Raw genomic sequence first — 21046 nt, 5'->3', positions numbered from 1 at the left:
AGACTGCCGCTCATGCAGATATTAACTTGTTCAATATGCCAAATTGCAGGTGGTTCTTTAGAGCTAATGTCTCAAACTATGGTTCAATAACTTATCAAGTCATTAACAAGTGTGAGTGAATGGAATAAGATCCTTGAGAAAGCTTCGTTTTTAAATTTCAAAGCTGAGCAGATAAGCTACCCACTCCTGTTACGCATGTCTCTTTTAAGGTGTATTGGATTAGCTGCATGAAAACTGAAATATTTGAAAATCGCTAATCTGAAGATCTTGGTCTAATGCTTAGTTGCTTGCTTGAAATATTCAGCTGTTAAGTAAGTCTAAGTAATTTATTTATTTTTTTTTTAACACAATGGTAGCTGTAGTGTTTTGAGTTCTTTATAAAAAGAAAAAGCAAGAGAGCCACTTGGATTCAGAACAGTTATCTGCCCTAAGGCAAAACAGATTGTTCAGAGATGCCCTTTCCTTGTAGGAAGATTAACCAAACTCAGAGCTCTAAATTTCTGTTCTGTGCTTTCCTGATATAGAGGAGAATCAATTTGGTTCTTTCCTAGGATGTCTGCAGAAAAACTCTTCTATGCATTGTTCTTAAGGAGTGTCAGCTCCTTTTATCAAGTGCTGTAATGAGTTATACATGTTATCAGTTCAGTCAAGCATGTAGTTAAACTTTAGCTGGCTTTATCAATGCTTTCGAAGGCTTAACTTCTCTAAGGTCCATAGGCTTTACATAAGAAGGAGGAGGGAGAGAAAGATCAGGTCATTTATTTTAGAAGTCAGTACTTGACAATGGTTACAAAGAAAGGGGTTAGAAGTTGCTTTTTTATTTAAGAGAATGTCGTATCATCGACAAATGGGGATTTCCAGTGTTGATTTCATTAGTAAAATGTTGAGTTAAAAATCATTACGTATTTTGGCAGAAAATTGTATTTCAATATAGCTTCTAAAATAAGGAGTTTTTAATCATAATTTAAAATTTGATTGAATTATGTTGTAGCTATTTACAAATATTTATGCTTATATAAAAAAACTACAAGCAAACTTCTTCAAATAAAAGCTAAATTTATGACTTAGATGCATCAAGGTTTGTATGGTAACAATTATAATGGTGGCATTAGTAAGACTAGGAGAGGAGGTGCAACTGTAACAATGCTGTGTTGTAGTAGTATTAAGTGGCTGTTGTGACATGCTGCAAAGTGACAACTTCTGAAATATGCTATGTCCAGAATCTTCCACTGTATACAGAGAAACATGCAGCAGAGTAATCTACTTTTAAGGTTGAATGGGTAAATTCCTAACAGCTTCTTAAGAATTTTCAGCATCATGACAGTTGACTAAAAATTAATTCTTGCCGTCTGACATGGGTTTGTCTGACATGAGTTTTTTGGCTTTCTATGCCTTCAGACATGTCTTATTCCTATTTTCCTTAATGGGACTCCTGAGTTTTTCTAGTTTGTGTTGTTTTTCTAATTTTTTTAATTTATATCATTCTAGTGCAGGGCACTCCTGATCTGCAACTGTTCTGGTCTTTGAAAATAAAATGTTAACACATAGTCATTTCCATCAGAAGAATTACTTAATTTGAACTCTTTGCAATTTTGAAAAATTAACAAATTAGCAGCTTACAACTTAGAATCGTGACTGTGAATTAGTAACTCAGCTGCAAGGAAGTGCTAAAATTATTAGATACTTCACTACAAGAGCATTTTCTAACTTTGTTGCACAGAAGTATTTGCAGATCAGCATTGCTGAATACTAGAGAGATTTTACATATTTTATTCATCGTATCCTCAGTTGCGCTTTTGTATTGCTGCAGTAAAATTCTGTGCATCAAACAAGTTACTTTCATGTAGCAAATGTGGTGTACTGTAGTTACTCCTTCAGTTTTTATGGACAAATGCAAACTGAGTGAATCTTTTTTTCCATGCGTGCTAATTATCGAAAGATTCTTAGTAACAGATGTTCAAAAGAGGAAACCATTTTATTTGCAGTCTTCAGTAGCATTTCTTACAAGGAAGAGCCAGTGCAGTGTTTCTGCCATGCATTGTCCTCTGTGTAAATATGTCAAAATTGTTTCCAGGCAATGATTAAAAATCTCATTAATATTTTCTTATTAAAAGCAGCTACAACATTTTTAGTTTTGCATGGGAATGAAGTAAATGTTAGATAATCTATTTAGAATAATTTAACACTTCAACATGGTAGCTGTTCTGTGCTTGTCTCTTCTAGTTAAGTACAAGAATCCTTCTTTCTGGTAACTGTATATTTAAGGATGATTAGATTAATCTGAGAATTAATGAAATGCATGTAATCATCTGGTAATTCCTTAAGTAGGTTCCCTTAGATGTTCTAACTGTAAATGGCTATAAAAACAACATTAACTATATGCTTTGAAAAGTTACAGGTTTTTAAAATTTGAAGTGACAGTATACGTATGACCTCAGCATCAAAACACATGAAATTCCAGTGCAAGCAAAGCACTGCTGGCCCTTTTTGGAGGAAACATTGAAACATGAGAGATGGGTAACAGTGACCAGGGGGGTGGAGAGGTGAAGCAGGTGATAATGGCAGTTAGAATTACCTTTTTTTGAATCTCTAAAGCTGACTCTAGATCACTGAAAGTGTTGTATAGTCTAGAATCACTGGAAGCTTTTAAGACTAATGGAGCAAAGATATTTTTGTTTCAAGCTTCTCTAAGTACTGTAGGAGAGATTTTTTTTTATAGGAATACTTTGCTTTTTCTTTTGTCTTGTGCATCTCTTAAACACATTCAATTAAATTCAAAATCTTAATCAAGTATTCCTAAAACTCCTCTGTTTTTAAGTAGAGATTTAAAACGAGATTATTCTTAGTAGTAAAATAAAGTATGTGTCAAGTTCTGCCATTTAAACTACTAAAATCTCAGTGTATGATTTTATTTTAAAAAAAATGTGTAGTCTCAGTGGGACAGTACATTCATTTCATGGGTTAAGCTTTGCTACATGGAGACAGCTTCCTCTGCTGCCAGTGTGTATTTGCTTCATTTAGATCTGTCCTCTGATTGCCTGCATACTCCCCTTGCCCCAAGAAATCAAAACATTTGACAGTATCAGCTGATTATAAGAGTGGGGAAGAAATAACAAGTGTTTCCCAGTAATATGCAAAGTTAAAAGCAAGTGGGGAAGGAGTAAAGAAAACACACACACAAAAAACCCAAACCCCAAAACCCTACAGCGAGTCCTTGTCAGACAGCTTGAAATTTTTATTTAGCTGATTTAAGGCCAATGAAACTATGGAAAATATTCACCAGTTTGCTTTCAGACCAACTCTGCTGCATGTGTTCATAAGTTCCATAAAGATTGCATGCTTTCTGTTTAATACAAACTGTATATTTTTTTTCACACCCATCCTTGCTTTTTATATTTTATTTTTGTTTCCCTTGCCTTGGTTGGATGCCTGTGTGTGTTTAATCCAAATCCCTGTCCAGTCCTGGAGTTTGAACTACGGAAAGCCAAGGAGACCATACAGGCCCTCCGAGCCAACCTGACTCAGGCTGCAGGTGGTGTACATAAACCTTTTCTTAAGTCTCTACTTTGAACAATGTAGAAGTAGCTGAGCTCATCCTGTGTGAAAGAGTAAAATTTAGTTACTTTTTTTTCCTCCCCAGAAAATGAAGTTCCTTTGCAGGAACGAAAAAATTATAAATCAAGTCCTGAAATTCAGGTAGGTGGCTGATGATAACTGAGCTTTGCATGGACTTTAAGATAGATGAGCTTCCATAGTTGGGGAGGAAGATGAACCAAAGATGTAGTGTATTCTTTTCTTTTTTTCCAGGAGCCAATCAGACCTCTTGAGAAAAGAGCTCTAAACTTCCTAGTTAATGAATTTTTATTGAAGAATAGTTATAAGCTTACATCAATAACATTTTCAGATGAAAATCATGATCAGGTAAAGTTTTCTTCTGTTTTTTTTTTTTTTCCTACATGCCTACTTTCCATATTCTGATCTTGTCATAAACTCAAGTGAACTTAAATGATATTTCCTGTGCATGTAGTTCACTTCATACATGTGAGTATTCTAAGAGTCAAATATATTAGTGAACATTTTCATATATAAAGCATGGTGTGAAAACACAGCACTTTGAGGAGTATTTTCCCAATATTTTTGTGAAGGAGATTGAATGCATGCGTTCTTTAAGGGAAGTGAAACAAGAAGAAAAATACTGTGAGTTATAGGTACTTACACACTTTCCTGGATTCTGATGGACATTCTTTCCGTTAAACTCAAGAATCTGAATGCAGTAAAATTTTGAACATAATCTTTTCATTAAATCATACTGAGTTGATTTGTGCAGGATATACAATATATTCATTGTTTGTCATCTCCTGGGCATATATATATATGTATGAGTATGCTTAATCATACCGTGGCATTGAATACAGTTTTGGAGAAGCTCTTGGTAATAAGGTGTTATCTTAGATGTTTCCAAACATAGCTATGCTTTGATGCATTTTTCTTAAGATGATCAGTTTTATGTCTCTATTGGCTTGCATTTCATTGGAAAAATTAAAATTTCTTCAAATGTTTGGTAGGTTCTAGTTACATTCTGACTGTTACTGAGTGAACAAAACACCCAGTAACATCTGCACTCAATATATACTTGGCATGAAACTGGAATATTGCCGGAAGAATTAAATACTGAATTCAACATTAGATATTGAATTTCAGCCAGTTCTATCTATAACTAATACTCCTGTATTTTTCCTACAAATCATATTCTGATCTGTAAAAAAAAAAATAAAAAATTGCTAAATAAAATTTCTGGATCATCCACTTAAGATTTGAGTTTAACAGTGCTGGGTTTCCTAGAAATACCTGTAAGGATACAACCCCAAAAAGAGACAAGATGAATAATTACGCTTACTTTTTATGTGTTCTCAACTGAAAATGTTTTATGTTGTGAGACAATTAGCAAAAAAAAACCTGTGAAAGTTCTTAATTCTGACAAGTAAATATAAAACATACTACAATTAACATAGAGTGCACATTTTTTCCTAGATTGTTCACATCATTCTTTCAGAAAATAATCTTTCTTTGAATAGGTGTATGTAAACAGACTGTGGAAAAATAGTGAAAACTCTGAACCGTAGGAAAAAAGTTTTAAAAAATAAAAAAAAGTGATTTAATGTCATTAAAGAGACCATCGCAACTCCTTTGTAACAGTGCACATGCTTATTTATATATATGGAATAATCTTGTAATACTGGGATGGTAACATATCAATGAGAGAAGAAAGGACTTACAGTGATGGTTTGAGACAGGAGGCCTTAGTATAGTTTACATCTCTACACAATTAATACAATTATGTCCAAATTTCACTGAGAATATGCACGCCGTCTGTCAGTCATCTACAGAGCTATTTGACTACTTCTGGAAAATTATACCTGTATTTGTGAATGAGATGGGAACAAAACAATACCCCTATCAGTAGAAAGCCTTCTGTCAACTGCACTTGCTTGTCCTAGAATTTGATCAATGTTATATCTGACTCTAAAAAGTATTTACGTCTTGGCTCACAATTTCTTTTTTTGTATGTGTTTCTGGAAGGTCCTCTCTTTAGTACATTACCTAGAGCTGCCTCTAGGGTGAAACTGCTTTGGTCATGAAATGAGCCTTTTTCTACATTTGTTTTTTGCTATCTGATTTAAGCTTTCATCTCCTTTACTGCAGTGAAATCTTAATGTGATTATTTTGCTGTTATATGATCTGCAGTCAAATGAGGAAGAGAGATGAAAATAAAAGCAAGTATATTGTATGCTTTAGTTTCTTTTATTCCTTTGAAGGATTTTGAACTTTGGGATGATGTAGGATTGAACATTCCAAAACCTCCTGACCTGTTACAACTCTATCGTGACTTTGGAAACCATCATGTTGCTGCGAGAGATGTGGTGGATGTATCAGTTGGTGTAGAAGATGATGAGTTAGAGGCTGCTACTCCTATACTTGGGGAAGTCCCTGTATTTGAAACAACACCACAGTCAATAGAAGTAAGAGATTGTACAGAAGAAATGTTTCAACTGTTTGCTGTACTATTTAACTTCAATGTACTAAACTCTTTTGTTTCTGTCTTGTATTTAGCAATGTTTAATAGTGCAAAAATTAGAAGATCAAATTAGTGTGTTAAACAGTGAGAAATGGTCTTTGATGGAACAAATCCAAAGACTTGAGAGGTATGTACTTACCAATCTGCTCAACTGCTGATAAATGTTGGAGTAACTTCTGAATGTTTTTCTAGCACATATATGAAAACATACAACTTAACACTTGCGAAATCATTAGGAGTTCTTCAGACTAGGGCAGTCTTTCCTTTTAAATGCATGGTATTTGATTTAGAAAAAGGAAGAGACTTCAAACTGAATATTTCCCTTTTATTACTACCTCATTTAATTTTGTAATCAGTTTTGTTCTTTCAATGCTACTTCTTCATTTACTTTTTTGAAAACAGACTCAGTTATGACGTGCTTTCAGTCAGCTTTATTTCAGTCCTTCATACTATGGTATGTACAGCTTGCAAACGCTGTTAGAAATATGTTTGTTTTAATGACTTATTTCAACACAGTTTTTCTTTCTACAGAGCAAGACTAGTAGAAATGAGAGTATCTTTAACAACAACAAAAAATGAGACTTTAAAGTTTGGTCAAAACACAGGATTCTGTAAGCTATAAGATACCTTTCCCCTTAAGAGATGCACTAATACAACATATGGGCAAGTGCATAATTTTTAAGTGGCTTTATTGACGTGAGTAGTTACCATTTCAAAGCCAGGTGCGATAGTATATATTAATTCACCACTGTAGTGTATCAAGTTTTACATCCCAGATAGAGTTCTGTCTCATGACAATTTGTGTCTCAGTGCTCAGATTTCCGCCAGAGGCAGATAACGCTGTTGTTATTCACTTATTTCATTGATTCACTCACTGTGAGTGCAACATTTTTCCTACTACTAATTAGTGACTAAAGAACTCGGTTAAAGCAGTGTTCATTTGAACAGCTTGTGTGATGTAGGTTATTTCTATTAAAGGAATTTTTGAACATACTGGAGTTGAGGAGGGAACTCTTCGGTATGTTGTCCTTATTTCTGTGCTTCAGTCTTGTGAATCCAACAATCTTCTCATGAAAGTTACAAAAATGTTTCATTCTTTGCTTTTCCTTTTTTAGTGAAATAGATTTTCTAAAGAACGAAAACTTTACTGTGTCAACAGTTTATGGTGTAGCTCCCCATCATTCTGTAAAACAAGTGCCTCTCACAGTCTCAGAGGACAATGGACGGTACTTGGATATCAAGAGCTCTGAGAATGACAATAAACATGGAAACACTGAGGAAACAAGCCTTTCTTTATCAGCTGAAGTGGATTCAAGAACTAAAGATGACACGCTAAATTCTGTGCCCTGTAAAGAAACAGAGAAACTGTCCTCTTGCACCCCGTCAACTAAAGCCGCAGTCCACTTTGATAAACCTAATAGGTTGGTGATAAGTTTTAAACTGGAATGCTTTAATTAAAAATTCTTGTAAAGTGGATAGATATTTTTCTAACAGTAAAATTCTGCAGAATTCGTAGATCATTTTGGTTTTGAATGCAAATGAAAGATTTAACATACCTTTAGGGTACGATGTTGGTATTTTCATATTGTTCCTACCCTTTTTTGGAAGGAGTACATTTGATGAACATTTTTAGTATTAAATTTGAAGGTTTCTTTTCACCTCCTACCTGTTTCTAAAACCAGGCCTGTTCCTTGCAGCAACAACAACAAAAAAAGCTAAAATCAAAATGGTGAATGGGAAGACAGGATATTTCCATTCCCTTTTAAATTTCAATTTCATAATGAAATTTTTTCTGTTCTGTTTGAAGAGTGGTTGGAAATTTTTTTCGTTTTCCTATGTAGCTGTGTATGACTCAGAGTATCTGAGAGAACTATATGATTTTTTTTTTTTTAAATGCTCAGGCTATCTGATGCCATTCTGCTTTTTGAGATTTGAATTTGGGGTAAGTCTTCACTGGGTAACTAAGACTCTTCTAACTAAAATAGGGTATTCATGTTGTGTTCTTACATGGAAACTGACTCTGTGTATCTGAGTATTCTTGAGAAAACCTCTCTAATCTACACAGTCTTTTTAAGTGTTACAGTGAAGAGGGGAAGTAACATGTTCATTAAGTAATAGGTAAACCACTGTGTAGCCATCAGGAGTAACACAGACCACAAATTTAAGTAGGGTATGTACAACTTCTAAAATTACCGTTGTGAATGAACATGCCCAAGTAGCTTACCTTGTGGTCTTCCCATTGCTATTCCTAGGGGAGCAGGTAGCCATTCTACTTTGTATTTTGCCACTTCCCTTAGCGTTCTTTTGCTGGTGTTGATACAGTAGTATATTTCTAGAATTATCTTACAGCTGAAAATACCAAGCAGAAATCTGTGTGATATTCTGTGTCGATGGAAAGTCAATACAAGCTGCAGGGGGAAGAAGAAGAAAAAAAGAGTTGCTACCTCTGCTAGTAATTAATTTTTCTTGCAAACCCTGAGTATGTGGATTTCATGAACTTCTTGCACTGAATCCTATGGGCAGGGGCACTTTTTCAGTGGTGTCTTAACTTTAGAATTGAACAGGAGGAAAGATTTCTGAATATAGTACCTTTGAGTCTTACTATAAATTTCTTCTCTAGAGTTGAATGTACTAGTGTTTAACAGGAAAGTAAAACTTAGCTTAGATTTTTCTGGAAAATTTGCAGTGGTTCCATTTAAGCTTTCCAGATTGTTTTTTTTTAAGTTCTTTCATATCCTAGCTGAATATCTAGACTATGTAATAATCAAACCTTATAGTTATTGTACATCGATAGCTGTAAACTTGTCTGCTTGCTTTCATGTGTGGCTTGTTGCAAGTTCCTTTTTGCTCGGAGTAATTGGGAGTGCTGGGAGGCATTAAATGCATGAATATTAGATTGATGGTTTGGGGATAGTGAGGATGGGTATCAAAATAGGATGAGATCACTGAGTGAGGAAGGAACTGTGAGTATCTCCAGTGGGATTTCTGACAGTAGCCTCTAGAAAAACGTAATTTGTTTTGCTGCTCACAGCTCTTGTAAATATAACCGCACCTGGATTTATTTGAAAAATAGTTGAATAAAGCCTTGAATCTCCATTGATTTAACTTCAGAAGTCCCCTCAAATGCAGTTCACTGCAGAAATAAGTAATGCATGTGTAATATGTAGCTATTTTTGTACTGAGTTTTGAGCTTAACATGTCAGTGAAGGATCAAAGGAAACCAGATTTGATACAGTGTTTTATAGATCCATATCACTAAATTTTCTTCCTGGATTATGCACTTGGATTGTAATAATACATTATTTTTTTTTTTATTAAACATTATATTATTTGTTAAGTATTTTGAGATCTGTGGGAGAAGCAGCATGATAGAGAAGTGCTAGATAATTATTTATTTCCGTCCAGGGGTGGATATTTGTAGAAGACAATTACTACAATTTATTCAGAATATATTAAGAGGTATATTAAAAACTAAGATTCTATGCTAAAAGGCAAAATTGTTACTGCTGTAGCTGGGGAGTGGATTCTTGGCATAAATCTTGCCCAGATGGGAAGAAAGGGTAGAAGAGCAAGTGACCCTGCTTTGTGTAACTGCACTGAGAGCAGCTCTCCGTGTGTGCCCACAAATGAGGACATGGCCATCATTGGAAAAATGCCTTGTCTAACAGATTGCAGTAGAAGGCACTAGCAGCAGTTTAGGTAGACTGCACCACATGTATTTATTCAACTCGTTTTAGGTGTCTGGTATTTTGCACCAAATACAAGGTGTTTTCTGTATATAGTAGTCACTCCTGACTTTTTCAGTAAATTGACTCTTTTGTCCCAGTGTTACATGAAACAGAATAATAGTGCTTGGGTTTTGTATGCATCAAACTTTCTTATATTTTAACATCTTCACTGCTGGCCTCTGGCCCTTGAAAAGACTTGCCACTGACTTGTGTGCAAGACGCCTGGGTCTGTTATCACTTCTGTCCAGCAAAGCCATCAAAGATTTTACTAGACTTCATCAAGGAGAAGCTTTCTTGACTCTAAACAGCCATCAATCGTAATGGGATCCATGCTGTCCAGAGCTTGCTGTTAATTTACCCACAGGGAAATTCAGTGACATATTGTCATACTTAGTTTTTAGTCTCTGCAAAATGAGGATAGAACTTTGCCCTTATGTAGGATTTTAATTAAGGTTTTAAGTGGGGAAGGATCTGATGTCCTGCAGAATGAACACAGAGGTGAAGGACAGCATGGGCAAAGGGCTGGCCAAGGCCTTGCCACTCTCTGAATGTTAGGCTGCTGCTTTGCAATACTTGCTCCTGTTCTCTCAGTGTAAATAAACCTTAAAACCCTGAGTAGAGGCTGTAAATCTGTCATACACTAATACTTTTACAGAATAAGGACTAACGTATTGTTAAACAGAGGTCCTTTACAACTCACTACCATCCGAGTAATTTAGTAACTTTTTTAAAGTGAACCCTTGCACAAAACCAAGCTGATTGGAATTAAAACAAACTTACTGTTTGTCAAGAAATAAACTTGACTGTAAGTAATAAATTCTTAGTTCTTGTATTTTGTAAATAGTCAGAAGAGGAAAACTACTCTGGTATATTTATCTGTATCCTCCTGGATTAGTTTGAACAACTATAAGTAGGAACTTAGATTCTTAATGTGGTGGTTTTTTTTTTTTTATTAGAGAAGGATGAATGATAATGTATTCGCTATAAGTAGTGTGATGTTTCAATCTATTAGATAAAAATATGTATGTTCATACACATAATTGCATGTACATAGCATTTTATGCGCTCAGATGCAAAAAATAGCATTTTTAAGATTTGAAAGGTGATACCACTTTCCACATAAGAAATGGGAATTACCTTCTTCCTTAAGCTCATACAGTGTCATTAAAGGATTCAAACAGATGATGATATAGGGTGAGATGCTTTCTGTGCACGTTTTGGAAGACAAAAGTTCATTTTTCTCTTTGAGCATGGTGAACGAGGCAATGTTAGATTAGCACCTAAGTACAGACCTCAGATAAGGCAGAAGGAGTTGTCATTACTGGGAAAAATAGGATGATGCTGCTTGCCTGTTTTATGTAATGGTCAGTTCAGTAATTATTTTCTGAGAACATTTCTGCCAAATTATCCTCCTCTGACAATGTTGTTTTGAGACTCTTATCAGGGTTTGATGCGTTTTCAGTAGCTCGGCTGTGTTGACTGGTGCTGTGCATGGCCATGAGGCAGGACTTCTATAGATACACGTATACTTTAGGGATTAGGCAGCAATTTAAAGTTAGTTTTGAGATTTTTGCTGTACATTTGAATCACACATTTAGATCCCAAAGTGGCAGTTGAGCAGTCTCTAATCCTGAAGCTCGTAAGTGACTGACTGCTCGAATGTTTTTATACAATGTGCAGAATCAGAGCATTAAGTGAAAATACTGGGGTTTGTGATTTCTGCCCCATCCCCCCCACACCCACCCCCTGAGTTTGCATAATTGTATGCTTCCTCTTGTATTGCTAAAGCTTCCTTTTCTTCAGGCTTTTTCTGTGAAGCAGTTTGAAGGATATTACATTTTTCGGAACTGAAAATAACTTCTTAATTAGGATACCCACCTTTTTTCTTGCTACAAACTAAACGCCCTAAAAGTCAAAGATAGCTTTAAACAAAACCTTCTGCAGTATACTTCACTTAAAACATGCTTTCTGAATGTCATTTTACTTAGCTGGTTAAACCAGAGTGAAAGGACTTGTTCAGTCACCTTTCTGATCTGTGCTTTTTTCCCCCCTCCCTTTTTGATCGTATTTCAGGAAATTGTCACCAGCTTTCCATCAAGCACTACTGTCTTTCTGTCGGATGTCAGCAGACAGCCGTTTGGGATCAGAGGTATATTTCCCAGTTGACATAAACTAGAAGATTCTTTATTCTGCATGACAGCAAGAGTTAAGCAAGCAAGAATTGCTTTGAAACAAAACTTACTAACATATATGGAGAGATAAATTTATGTGCATGAAACTTAAGAAATAAGGATATACTTTCAGATTTTAGCTTAAATATGAAACTTAGTGCCAGATATGTAATTACTGGGAAGTTTTGAGTCTCTGCAAGTGGATTCATGCTTTTTGAAGTTACTGCCAGATCAAAAACTTACTGTTTAATGTATGTGAGTAAACTAAGTATCTTCTGGTAAGTGATCAGCCTGCTGCAATTCTTGTTATTCCTTTGAAAGAATATTTTTCTGTTCCTGTGCTTAATTCCGGAAAAAAAAAAAAACAAAAACAAAAACCCAAACAAACCACCACACAAAAAAAACCCACCACCAAAAAAACCCCAAAACAACAAAACAAAGCAAGCTACTTGATTTTCTAGGTATCTCGGATTGCAGACAGTGAAAGAAGTGTCATGTTAATGTTGGGACGCTGCCTGCCTCATATTGTTCCTAATGTGCTGCTTGCGAAGCGAGAGGTGAGGAACCCTGAAATTTTACTTTTTATTTTTACCAGGATGTTTTCTTGTTCATTTTGAAGATGTTGTGTCTAATTTCATGAAAGTCTGTTACTTGCAATCATGTTCTTACTTTTGTGCATGCATCTCTGCTCCTAGAAAATGGTTTTACACCTCTGTCAGGTGAGTTCAGTAAACCTGCATGATATCCTAATATTTCTTCCTTTGCTTAAGGCACCCATTAGCATTCAGCAAGACTAACTGTTACTGTAGGTCCGTCTGTTTGCAATAGCACAAATGTGTTTGTTAGAGAAGACCGTGGTTAATATGTGTTATAAAGAACAGAGGATAGAAGTTCAAACATTAAATTTGGTTTATTTTGTCTATCAGTTTTAATAAGGATTACTGTTCAGGTTCTTTTGCAGCGCAATGTACATTAAAAAAAAAATTTACTGTATTTTTCTAGAAGCTCTGTGTATCAGCAAAAATAAGATTCATCAAAAACGCCCCTTCATAAGAAAATTAGCAATCTTGCTTACATGTTTTCCTTAAATTTAAAATGAAGCTAAATAAAATTATGAAAATGTATCATTTATTTTGAATGTAAATGAAGACGGTGTTTTGCATAATCATTCATACTATATAGTGTAGAAAAGGAAGACTGTGATTGAAGATGGGAAAAAAATGACTGGTTTTGTATTGCTTTGTGTAAATATTGCACATTACCAAATGTGTGAAAAATAAAAGTAAGAAAATATCAAACAAAAATTCAGTGACCTTATAGTTGACACTGAAATAAAGGGTTTGAAGTAGTATAGCTTGTTGAGTAAGCTTTAGTCCTTGTTGAGGGGACCTACAGTATGGTAGACTTAGTAGTGCATTTTGCTTAAATTTATTTTAAGCTTTGAAAAATCCTCAAGAAATTTGTACTGATCCTATAATCTAAAATGTTAGAACATACAAGTAATTATCAGCGGTTGACATGCTGAGTTTGAGTTGTACCACTTTTTGAAAGTCTCAAACTTTATATATTTTTTTTCTGAGGGGGTGGGGGTGTTAACTAGGTGCTCTGGAAACGGTTCTGTTAATAGTCTTTCAGAATAATTCTGTGACTGTTCCTGGATCAGTGCTTAATTTCTGATTTCTTATTTATTCCTTTCCTTCCTTCTGCTTGGCAGGATGTGGTATTTTGGCTTCTTTTCACAGCTTGTAGCATAATCTGTGTAATGAATTTAATATTTTTGTGACCTTTTAGACTATTTCCTACTTAATTTATTTTACAGTTGAAGTTACATTTGATTACGTGTATTTTTGCCTTAAACAAATCATCTGTTTCAATTTGACTGAAAAAGCCGAGAGAATTGTGTAACTGGATTGCATGGGATGCTTAATGTTCCGAGAATTGAAATTTGCTTTAAAAATAGCTTTTCCCAGTTACCACCCATTGCTATAACTATTGTAATGTTCTTTCAGATGTAGTCATGGAATTTGAAGGAAAACTTGGGTTGACCATCTGTTAGTATTTATTTAATATCAGTATTATGAAAAGCTAACCTAAGAACTAGGCTTTCTTCAACAAGATACAACTTCGGGTCTTGTCCAAAAACAACCTTAATCATGAGAAGAGTCTTAGCACAATTTTACAGAGAAGTAGTGTAAAAATACACAAAAAGTTCACTAATTTGGGAAAGAGATGTAACAGGTTCAGGTTATAATGCAAAGTGATCACCAGTCTGCTCTGAAAAGATACAGTGGTGGTATTTAAGATCTTACACCGTCAGTGTGTTAGACATGAGAATTAAACATAATTTTGTGATCACTCCCTAAGGTATCTATCTCTGTCCTTTAAGCATCCATCGTGTTGAAATTGGTCGCAAAATCTTAAGCTGAGAATATTGTGCTATACATTTTCATTTTGGAGAAACTGGGTTTGTGGAGGTTGACAGTCTCTCAGTAGGTATTGTCCTTTACCAGAGATTCAGAAACCATTTCAACAATGCTTTTAACCCTCTTAAGGTCAGTAGCAGCCTGCCTGACTTGGTAATAAGTGGTCCAGTAAATAGTACAGTTGATGTCTGAGTGACCAGTTAATGTCAGAATGTCTTGACACATTTCTGAAATTATTTTTGTTATTTTTGTGTATTGTGCAGCTTTAATTGTTCTTCAGTGTCTGTAGTTTTGGTTCTGATGGAAGAAAGAAGGAAAAAAACAGTATTGCATAGGGTGACTGAGGAGATAATTTTTGTTGTTTCGAAAAGAGCCATTCAACTCACTAAAATCAATAATGCATAATATAGGATAATTGCCTGAAAGCAATTAATAGTCATTAAAATTCCATGTATTAACATATAACTTTAATTTTGTTTGTATCCCAAGTGTCGAAGTTATCCCAACTACTTGAAAACACGTATGTCAATGTTTAGATTTGTACATGAATGCACTCAGAAACAAAGGAGATACTGCAAGCCAAGTAGTAATTGTAATGAACAGTAACAAAATGCTAAAAACTCTTCTCCAAAAAAACCCTCTTTGGCTGGGTATGCAGTCTGTGATAATGCTTCTTGCAGATGAGCAGCTTGAGTTCATAAAATTTCATCTGCATTGTAATCTGCTTCCTTAATGGTGTATTTGTCACTTAAAACTGAAACACTTTTAAGATTTAATTAAAAAAAAAAAAAAATTTTACCACCTTCTATTTGTCAAGAGGTATACCATAGAAAGATTCCTTTGGTTAAACTCTAATTAGAGAAAAGCAATCTTTTAAAATTTTTGCAATAACTAATCAGTGCAATACTGATTTCTCACCCTTTATAAGATGTAAAACTCAGTATCTTTTTGTCAGGTAACCAGATTAATCTTGTTTGTATGTACGACTTCCACGCTCTGCAGAATGTAGTCCTTTAGCAGAGTTCAGGCCAGAGTAAACTTTTTGCTTTAATACCAGGATCTTGTTACTCATGTTCTTAATCAAGAAACACTTCTCCTTAATTATTTATACGTTTTGTCTCACCTATTATTCCAGGGTTAGTTTCTGTAACTTTGGTTTGTGTTATGTAAACTTAGCAAAATCATTATAGTAATAGTTTACTAAATGTGCACCACTAAATTTTTATACTGAGGAACTGTTGTTTATATGAGTTCAGTATGTTAAGACTGGAGTTTTGCTTTTATTTCTTTATGAAATTGAAGCAAAGATAACACTGAATCTGCAAACTCTGGGTACCATTCTTGACTCTGCTAGAAGAAAGTAATGCTGTAGATTTAAAGTAGTTCATTCTCTGGCATTTTTTTGTAGGTAGCAGTCTCTCAAAACACAATAGAGCTGAATATCTTATTACAGATTTTCATCTCAATCTTACACTTTAAAAGCCCTAAAATATTGGCTTTGTTAAAAAATGTAAAAGAATCCTGTGTCAGAGCTCGGCAGTATGTTTAAGTGGCTGGTTTCAGTGGCTGTATCAAGCAGATGATATTCTGGTTGGATATGGATAAAGGTATGTAAGTTTGAGTTCCTGGGCATGAAAATAGTCAGCTATCAGTATCTCCTAAACGGCTATTTCTATTTCACAGAATAGGGGAGGATAGAAAATTTTAAATGAACAATTGAAATACTTTGTTACTTTGTAAAACTTAGATTGTGCTAGGCTTCATTAGATTGTGTTTCTGAAAAATAGGGATAGTTTTAACCACAGCCTGTTTGGTGGTTCTCTTCTGGTTTACATGGGGTGTTGGTTTTGGTTTGGGGGGCTTTTTTGTTTGGGCTGGGGTTGCCCCACACACACATGAGGGACATGATCATTTTTTAAAAGTCCTTTAACTCCCTTCTCTGGATATGAGGGGCTAGTTTAGTTTTCTTAGAATGAAATAGCTCGATCTCAGAGTATCCTTTTCATCTCAAGTCTGAAAGCTGATGTCTTTCAACATTGTGTCTTTAAACATAGCATAATTCATGGATGCAAGGAGTTGAATTTAATGTTTATGAATTGAATTGCCAATTGTTGCTAGTTTTATCACAGTAGTTTTATATGGAGGTTTCCAAATAAACAGTAGATATAAACAAAGAAGTACAAGTTTTTTTTCACACCCATATCTGCATTGATGTTTATGTAAAACCATCCCTTTGGGATCTACAAGGGGCTTGATTTAGTTCCTGAAATAATAGTCTCATCCTATGAAATGTAATTAGAGTTGTAATTTTAATATTAATGAGTAGCACAAAGTTCTGAGTCATGTATTAATCCTATGATTAAATATTTTTTTCATTTTAAAACAAAATATGAGTTCTGAACTTCAAATATGTTCTTGTGCAAGAGACTCTGTATCAGTAGTTTGTTAGTACCTGCAGCTATTTCAGTTGCTGCAGATAAGATTTTATTTACTGGTTGTCAGAGGCTAAGTTACAGAAGAATTTTAACATGACATTGGTTCACAATATAAGCATTGACTATTAGAGAAGATTAAAAGGGACACATTTACAAAATCGATCATAATGTCATCCTGGTTTATATATTATGTTGTTACCTGTTAGCCATATTACTACATTAATATTTGAAATAATAAAAAAGATCACTATCCGAAGCTATTGAAGTAACCAGTCTTACACTTAACACTAATTAAATTTATTCTTTGAGATAATTATTTTGCTAATGAACACTCCAACAGAAAGACACTAATTAGTAAGAGAAACTAAGATGTGGAAGAGTTTTGTCAGAATGTTTAATAAAAAAATGACAATGAAGGCAACAACACAGATAGAAAATTCCTCACTAACTTGTAAGAAAATTGTCAAGAAAATAGACAAATATTTGCTATAGGATGCATTTTATAAAAGCCCAAACTTTAGGATTTTGTTTTAATATGTAGGAGGAACACTTTTGCATATAGTTGAGATGATACCGGTTACCATTAAAAAGCCACCTTCTTTTGACCATAATGAAGAGCTGCTCCATGTGCCAATGGAAATGTTGCCTTTATTGACAACTTGAATCGGCTCGAATAGTGAATCCTGTTCAAAGGTAACAGAACATGTTGTTTTAAGTTAGGGAGAAGTTGTCCAAAGGTACTATGGTAAAAAAAATGTGAGTTTTCCTTTGGAGACACCTACGTGGACAGTTACGCAGAAGTAGAACAGAGAGAAGACTGGCATTTCATTTCTCCTGTGCAATATGTTAGGTCAGCTCTGTAACCTTGTCCATTGTTCACCTGTATGTAGCTTATCACACAGTAAAAACAATAACTTTTTTTCTCTCTATTCTACATCTTGGTGGCTCACAGATATAAAATGCCTCAGAGATGAACTTGCCTTTTCAGTAGTGGAGGGGAGACCTCTGACTCATGATGTTTTATTTCATCGAGTTGCAAGTGCTGACAATGTTGTAATGGCAGTCTGCTTGGCATCTAACGGGAAAACAGGATCACAGGAGGAGCGATGTTCAGAACTGGTATTATTGACTAACACCAACAGGAACTAAACAGTTTTTCGAAGTCAGAGGCAAAAGGGAAAAGAGACTTGGGGATGAACAGAACATTTAGGAAGGTTCCCAAATTAAATAGAGGGAGGGCTGATTTTTTTAAAAAAACTTATGTTCTTGCTTTGTGGCTGTCAGCACAAGTGGTATTCCTTCCCAAGGAAGGCAGAATGTTTCAAATAGCACTGGAAGTCCTCTCCTTGATTATTAATATACAGTCTCTGTAACAATGTTACGAACTTTTCTCTTGAATTTAAACAGCCAATTGCTAATATTATTGTGTCTTATTGGAAAATCAGCACTTTCTACAGCACTTCTCTGCTGTTTTTGAAAATGAAAAATGTGAGATTTATTAAACAAGTCTACATCAAAGACATGGCCCTTAGCAACAGGAAGGAATGAGCTCGAACCTGCCTGTAGGTTGTTTTTCGTTCTTAATCATCCTGAATATCCTGAGAAGAATCTGTCCCCTTTTAAGTGTTTGGGAGACTTCATTTGACCTGTTTTGTCCATCTATGAGAGCAGTTTTGTTGTTCTTGTCCCACAGACAGTTCCTTTCACTTCCAGTTTTACCATCTTATCCATTAAGTCTATAGGGAGCACATAAAACACTGTTCAAGACTCTCACTGTTTCTCCACTCCCCTTAATAGAAGGAACTGTAGAAGCACTGATGCAGCGATGCAGAGAACACTCCCTTCTCCCATAGTATGCATGAAAGAATGTGACCAATGGACAAGAAAATACAGCTAATTCCGTCAGCTATAATAACCAGCTTTCCGCAAGGTAAAGAACCAGCCTTGTATCTGCCCCATGTCAATGGTGTTAGGTTACTCATTAGCCTTTTACACACAAGGTAGTGGTATCTAGGTGAATATTTGGAGGTGTTTCCCTTTCATACACACTCATCTGGAAAAAGACAACTTTGTTAACTTCTTAAATTTGAAAAGAAGTCTTTTTAAAAAAAAAATTCATGATGCTGTTTTGAAATCTAGCAGTAGTTCTGAGTGAGCGGTTGAGACTTTTGAGTAGGTACCCGAACATACTAGGAAAGTGAAGTCAGTGTGATGGTTTCAACAGATGAGACAAACTCCAGATCATAAAAAATATTCATGTCCCATTTCATGGGGTATATTCTTTTAAAAAAAATTCTTTATAAGGGGTACTTGAGAATAATTGTAAGAGAGGTTGGATGGTGTGAACTTAGAGTAGATTTCAGAAAGTTAGATCTCAGTGAAGGAATGCAGCGTTTTTTTGAATTGAATGTTTTTCCGTGAGCTATATTCTTTATGGTGAAGTTAGTAATTATGTTGTGTATCTACAAATTGCAATCCGATTTCCTCTTTAAAAGATCTTAGCATAATGTACAAGTAGTGATATTTAGAGTGGCAGGTTTTTTTAATGTTTATAATATTTCTTCAAATCTTTTTGAGTTAAAAAAAGTGTTTGCAGGAGAGAAAATGGTTCTGTGAAGTACCAAAAAAAAAGTTAAATAGGTTAAGCCCCCTGTCTTCTCAGAACTTTAAATGGGCAAAACCTGAATGTTAAGTATAAAAAAAATAAAATCTAACGTGCAAATTCTAGAGGGAAAGGAGCTTTCAGCTGAAGAAAGTTATTTAGCTCTTTGTGCGAAGTAATTTGTAAAGTTTCTTTTAGTACAGGTTTTCAATTTATGTTATTTTGCATTGTGCTGCATTTATTTAAAAACAAACCCAAAAACTGGCTCACTTTAAAATATTGAGAGGTGAAAATGTCCAAATTGTTCAAATTTATTTCTTATTTCTCCCTCTGTACTTTCAGATTTTCTTTTTAAGTATTGGGTAGGATACTTCCACATTAATTCCTCTATCTCATCATAAATTCCCTAATCTGTACCATAATTGGGTTAAATATTGCCAAAATGCCTTCCAGGATGTTAAAATACATTTTAGAATATGTGTCATCTTCAGGGCGGAAAAAATAGTGCTCTGAGTAGAATTCTTGTAAAGTGAAAACAAAAACTTACTGGGAGTTAACTAGCTTAGCCAAAGCTCTAAAACAGAGTATTGTTCTACATTTGTTTTAAACATAGCACTTGCTGTTTAGGAAAAGACAAGTTATGCAGTGAGGTTGTCTTTAATGTTGTTTCCACATGTCCACCTTGTTTAATAGACTTACTATCTAGAGCATCTGGAATAGGTCACTTTGAATGTCTGCAAGAAGAAATTGACACCTCTCCACAAATTTATTACAAATAACTATAGATTTTTAAAATTTTTTTATAACCTTTCCTAGTAACTTCAGAAGTGTTCCCACTGTCATCTGCTTGTTTGTCAAAGCTTATTAATCCACAAAAACATTGTCTGCTGAAAGTGGCTCAAAAGTATGTGGCAGGTGGGAGAGGAAGTCTCCAGATTACTTGCCTGTGTTTTCTCTGGAGACACCTAGGTTTGTCTTGTTCTTTTCCCCTGACCTCCCAGTGTGATGTTTCTGTCCCTAAGATAATAAATCACCTAGAAATTGTGTGGATCCAAATTTGGTTGGAGTAAAGGTTCACGTCAACAGGGTGGAGGAAAGGGGCTTCCAGTCCACATTTCAGAAACATTTGTTTCATCTGGGAATGAATACCATGAGCTTTGAAGGCATATTTAGAAAGGTGGATGTCTTCACTATTGTGAACAGCCTTATATTTTCTTTCAGGTAATGTTTTACATAGTATTTTCATGGTAGTTTTTTTCTTAAGGGAATTGAATTGCTCTAAAAACAAAAATCAACTTCAGATATTGCCTCTCTATTGGGGAAAAAAAAAAAACAACACCAAAACCAAAACAAACCAACAAATGTTTTAAAAAAAATCATGCAGTTCTCAGTCAACACAAAATAGAGGATATCTCTCTGCAGTCACCTTTACCAATATATGTTTCTCAGTGCTTATTCAAACTTGTGCACAAAACTGTGTGCATGCTTAATTGGAAATTTTAATCTTTAAATCCATGGCATGAGAAGTAGCTTTTTCTGTAGGAGCTTTGTTCCATAGATGTCTGTGGAGCTTGCTTCGGTTCAGTACGTAGTGAAGACAATTTAAACCAT

General features: G+C 34.8%; 1 protein-coding gene across 1 annotated transcript in view; it reads left to right on the top strand.

Moving 5' to 3' along the window:
- KIAA1468 (KIAA1468 ortholog) overlaps positions 1 to 21046 on the top strand; it is a gene marked incomplete at its 3' end in the record, with an annotated part of 48737 nt that overhangs the window by 9032 nt on the left and 18659 nt on the right. The window contains exons 3-10 of the mRNA XM_009705707.1: positions 3461 to 3532; positions 3641 to 3696; positions 3808 to 3921; positions 5817 to 6020; positions 6112 to 6203; positions 7192 to 7497; positions 11878 to 11953; positions 12437 to 12532. Of these exons, the coding sequence (XP_009704009.1) occupies positions 3461 to 3532; positions 3641 to 3696; positions 3808 to 3921; positions 5817 to 6020; positions 6112 to 6203; positions 7192 to 7497; positions 11878 to 11953; positions 12437 to 12532 (1016 nt within the window). The remainder of the gene's footprint in view (positions 1 to 3460; positions 3533 to 3640; positions 3697 to 3807; positions 3922 to 5816; positions 6021 to 6111; positions 6204 to 7191; positions 7498 to 11877; positions 11954 to 12436; positions 12533 to 21046) is intronic.

Source organism: Cariama cristata, unplaced genomic scaffold (assembly GCF_000690535.1).
Source record: "Cariama cristata isolate BGI_N322 unplaced genomic scaffold, ASM69053v1 scaffold16458, whole genome shotgun sequence".
Classification (NCBI taxonomy): Eukaryota; Metazoa; Chordata; class Aves; order Cariamiformes; family Cariamidae; genus Cariama; species Cariama cristata.
The sequence above is the reverse complement of the archived record's forward strand: the minus strand, read 5'-3'. Positions and strand labels throughout refer to the sequence as shown.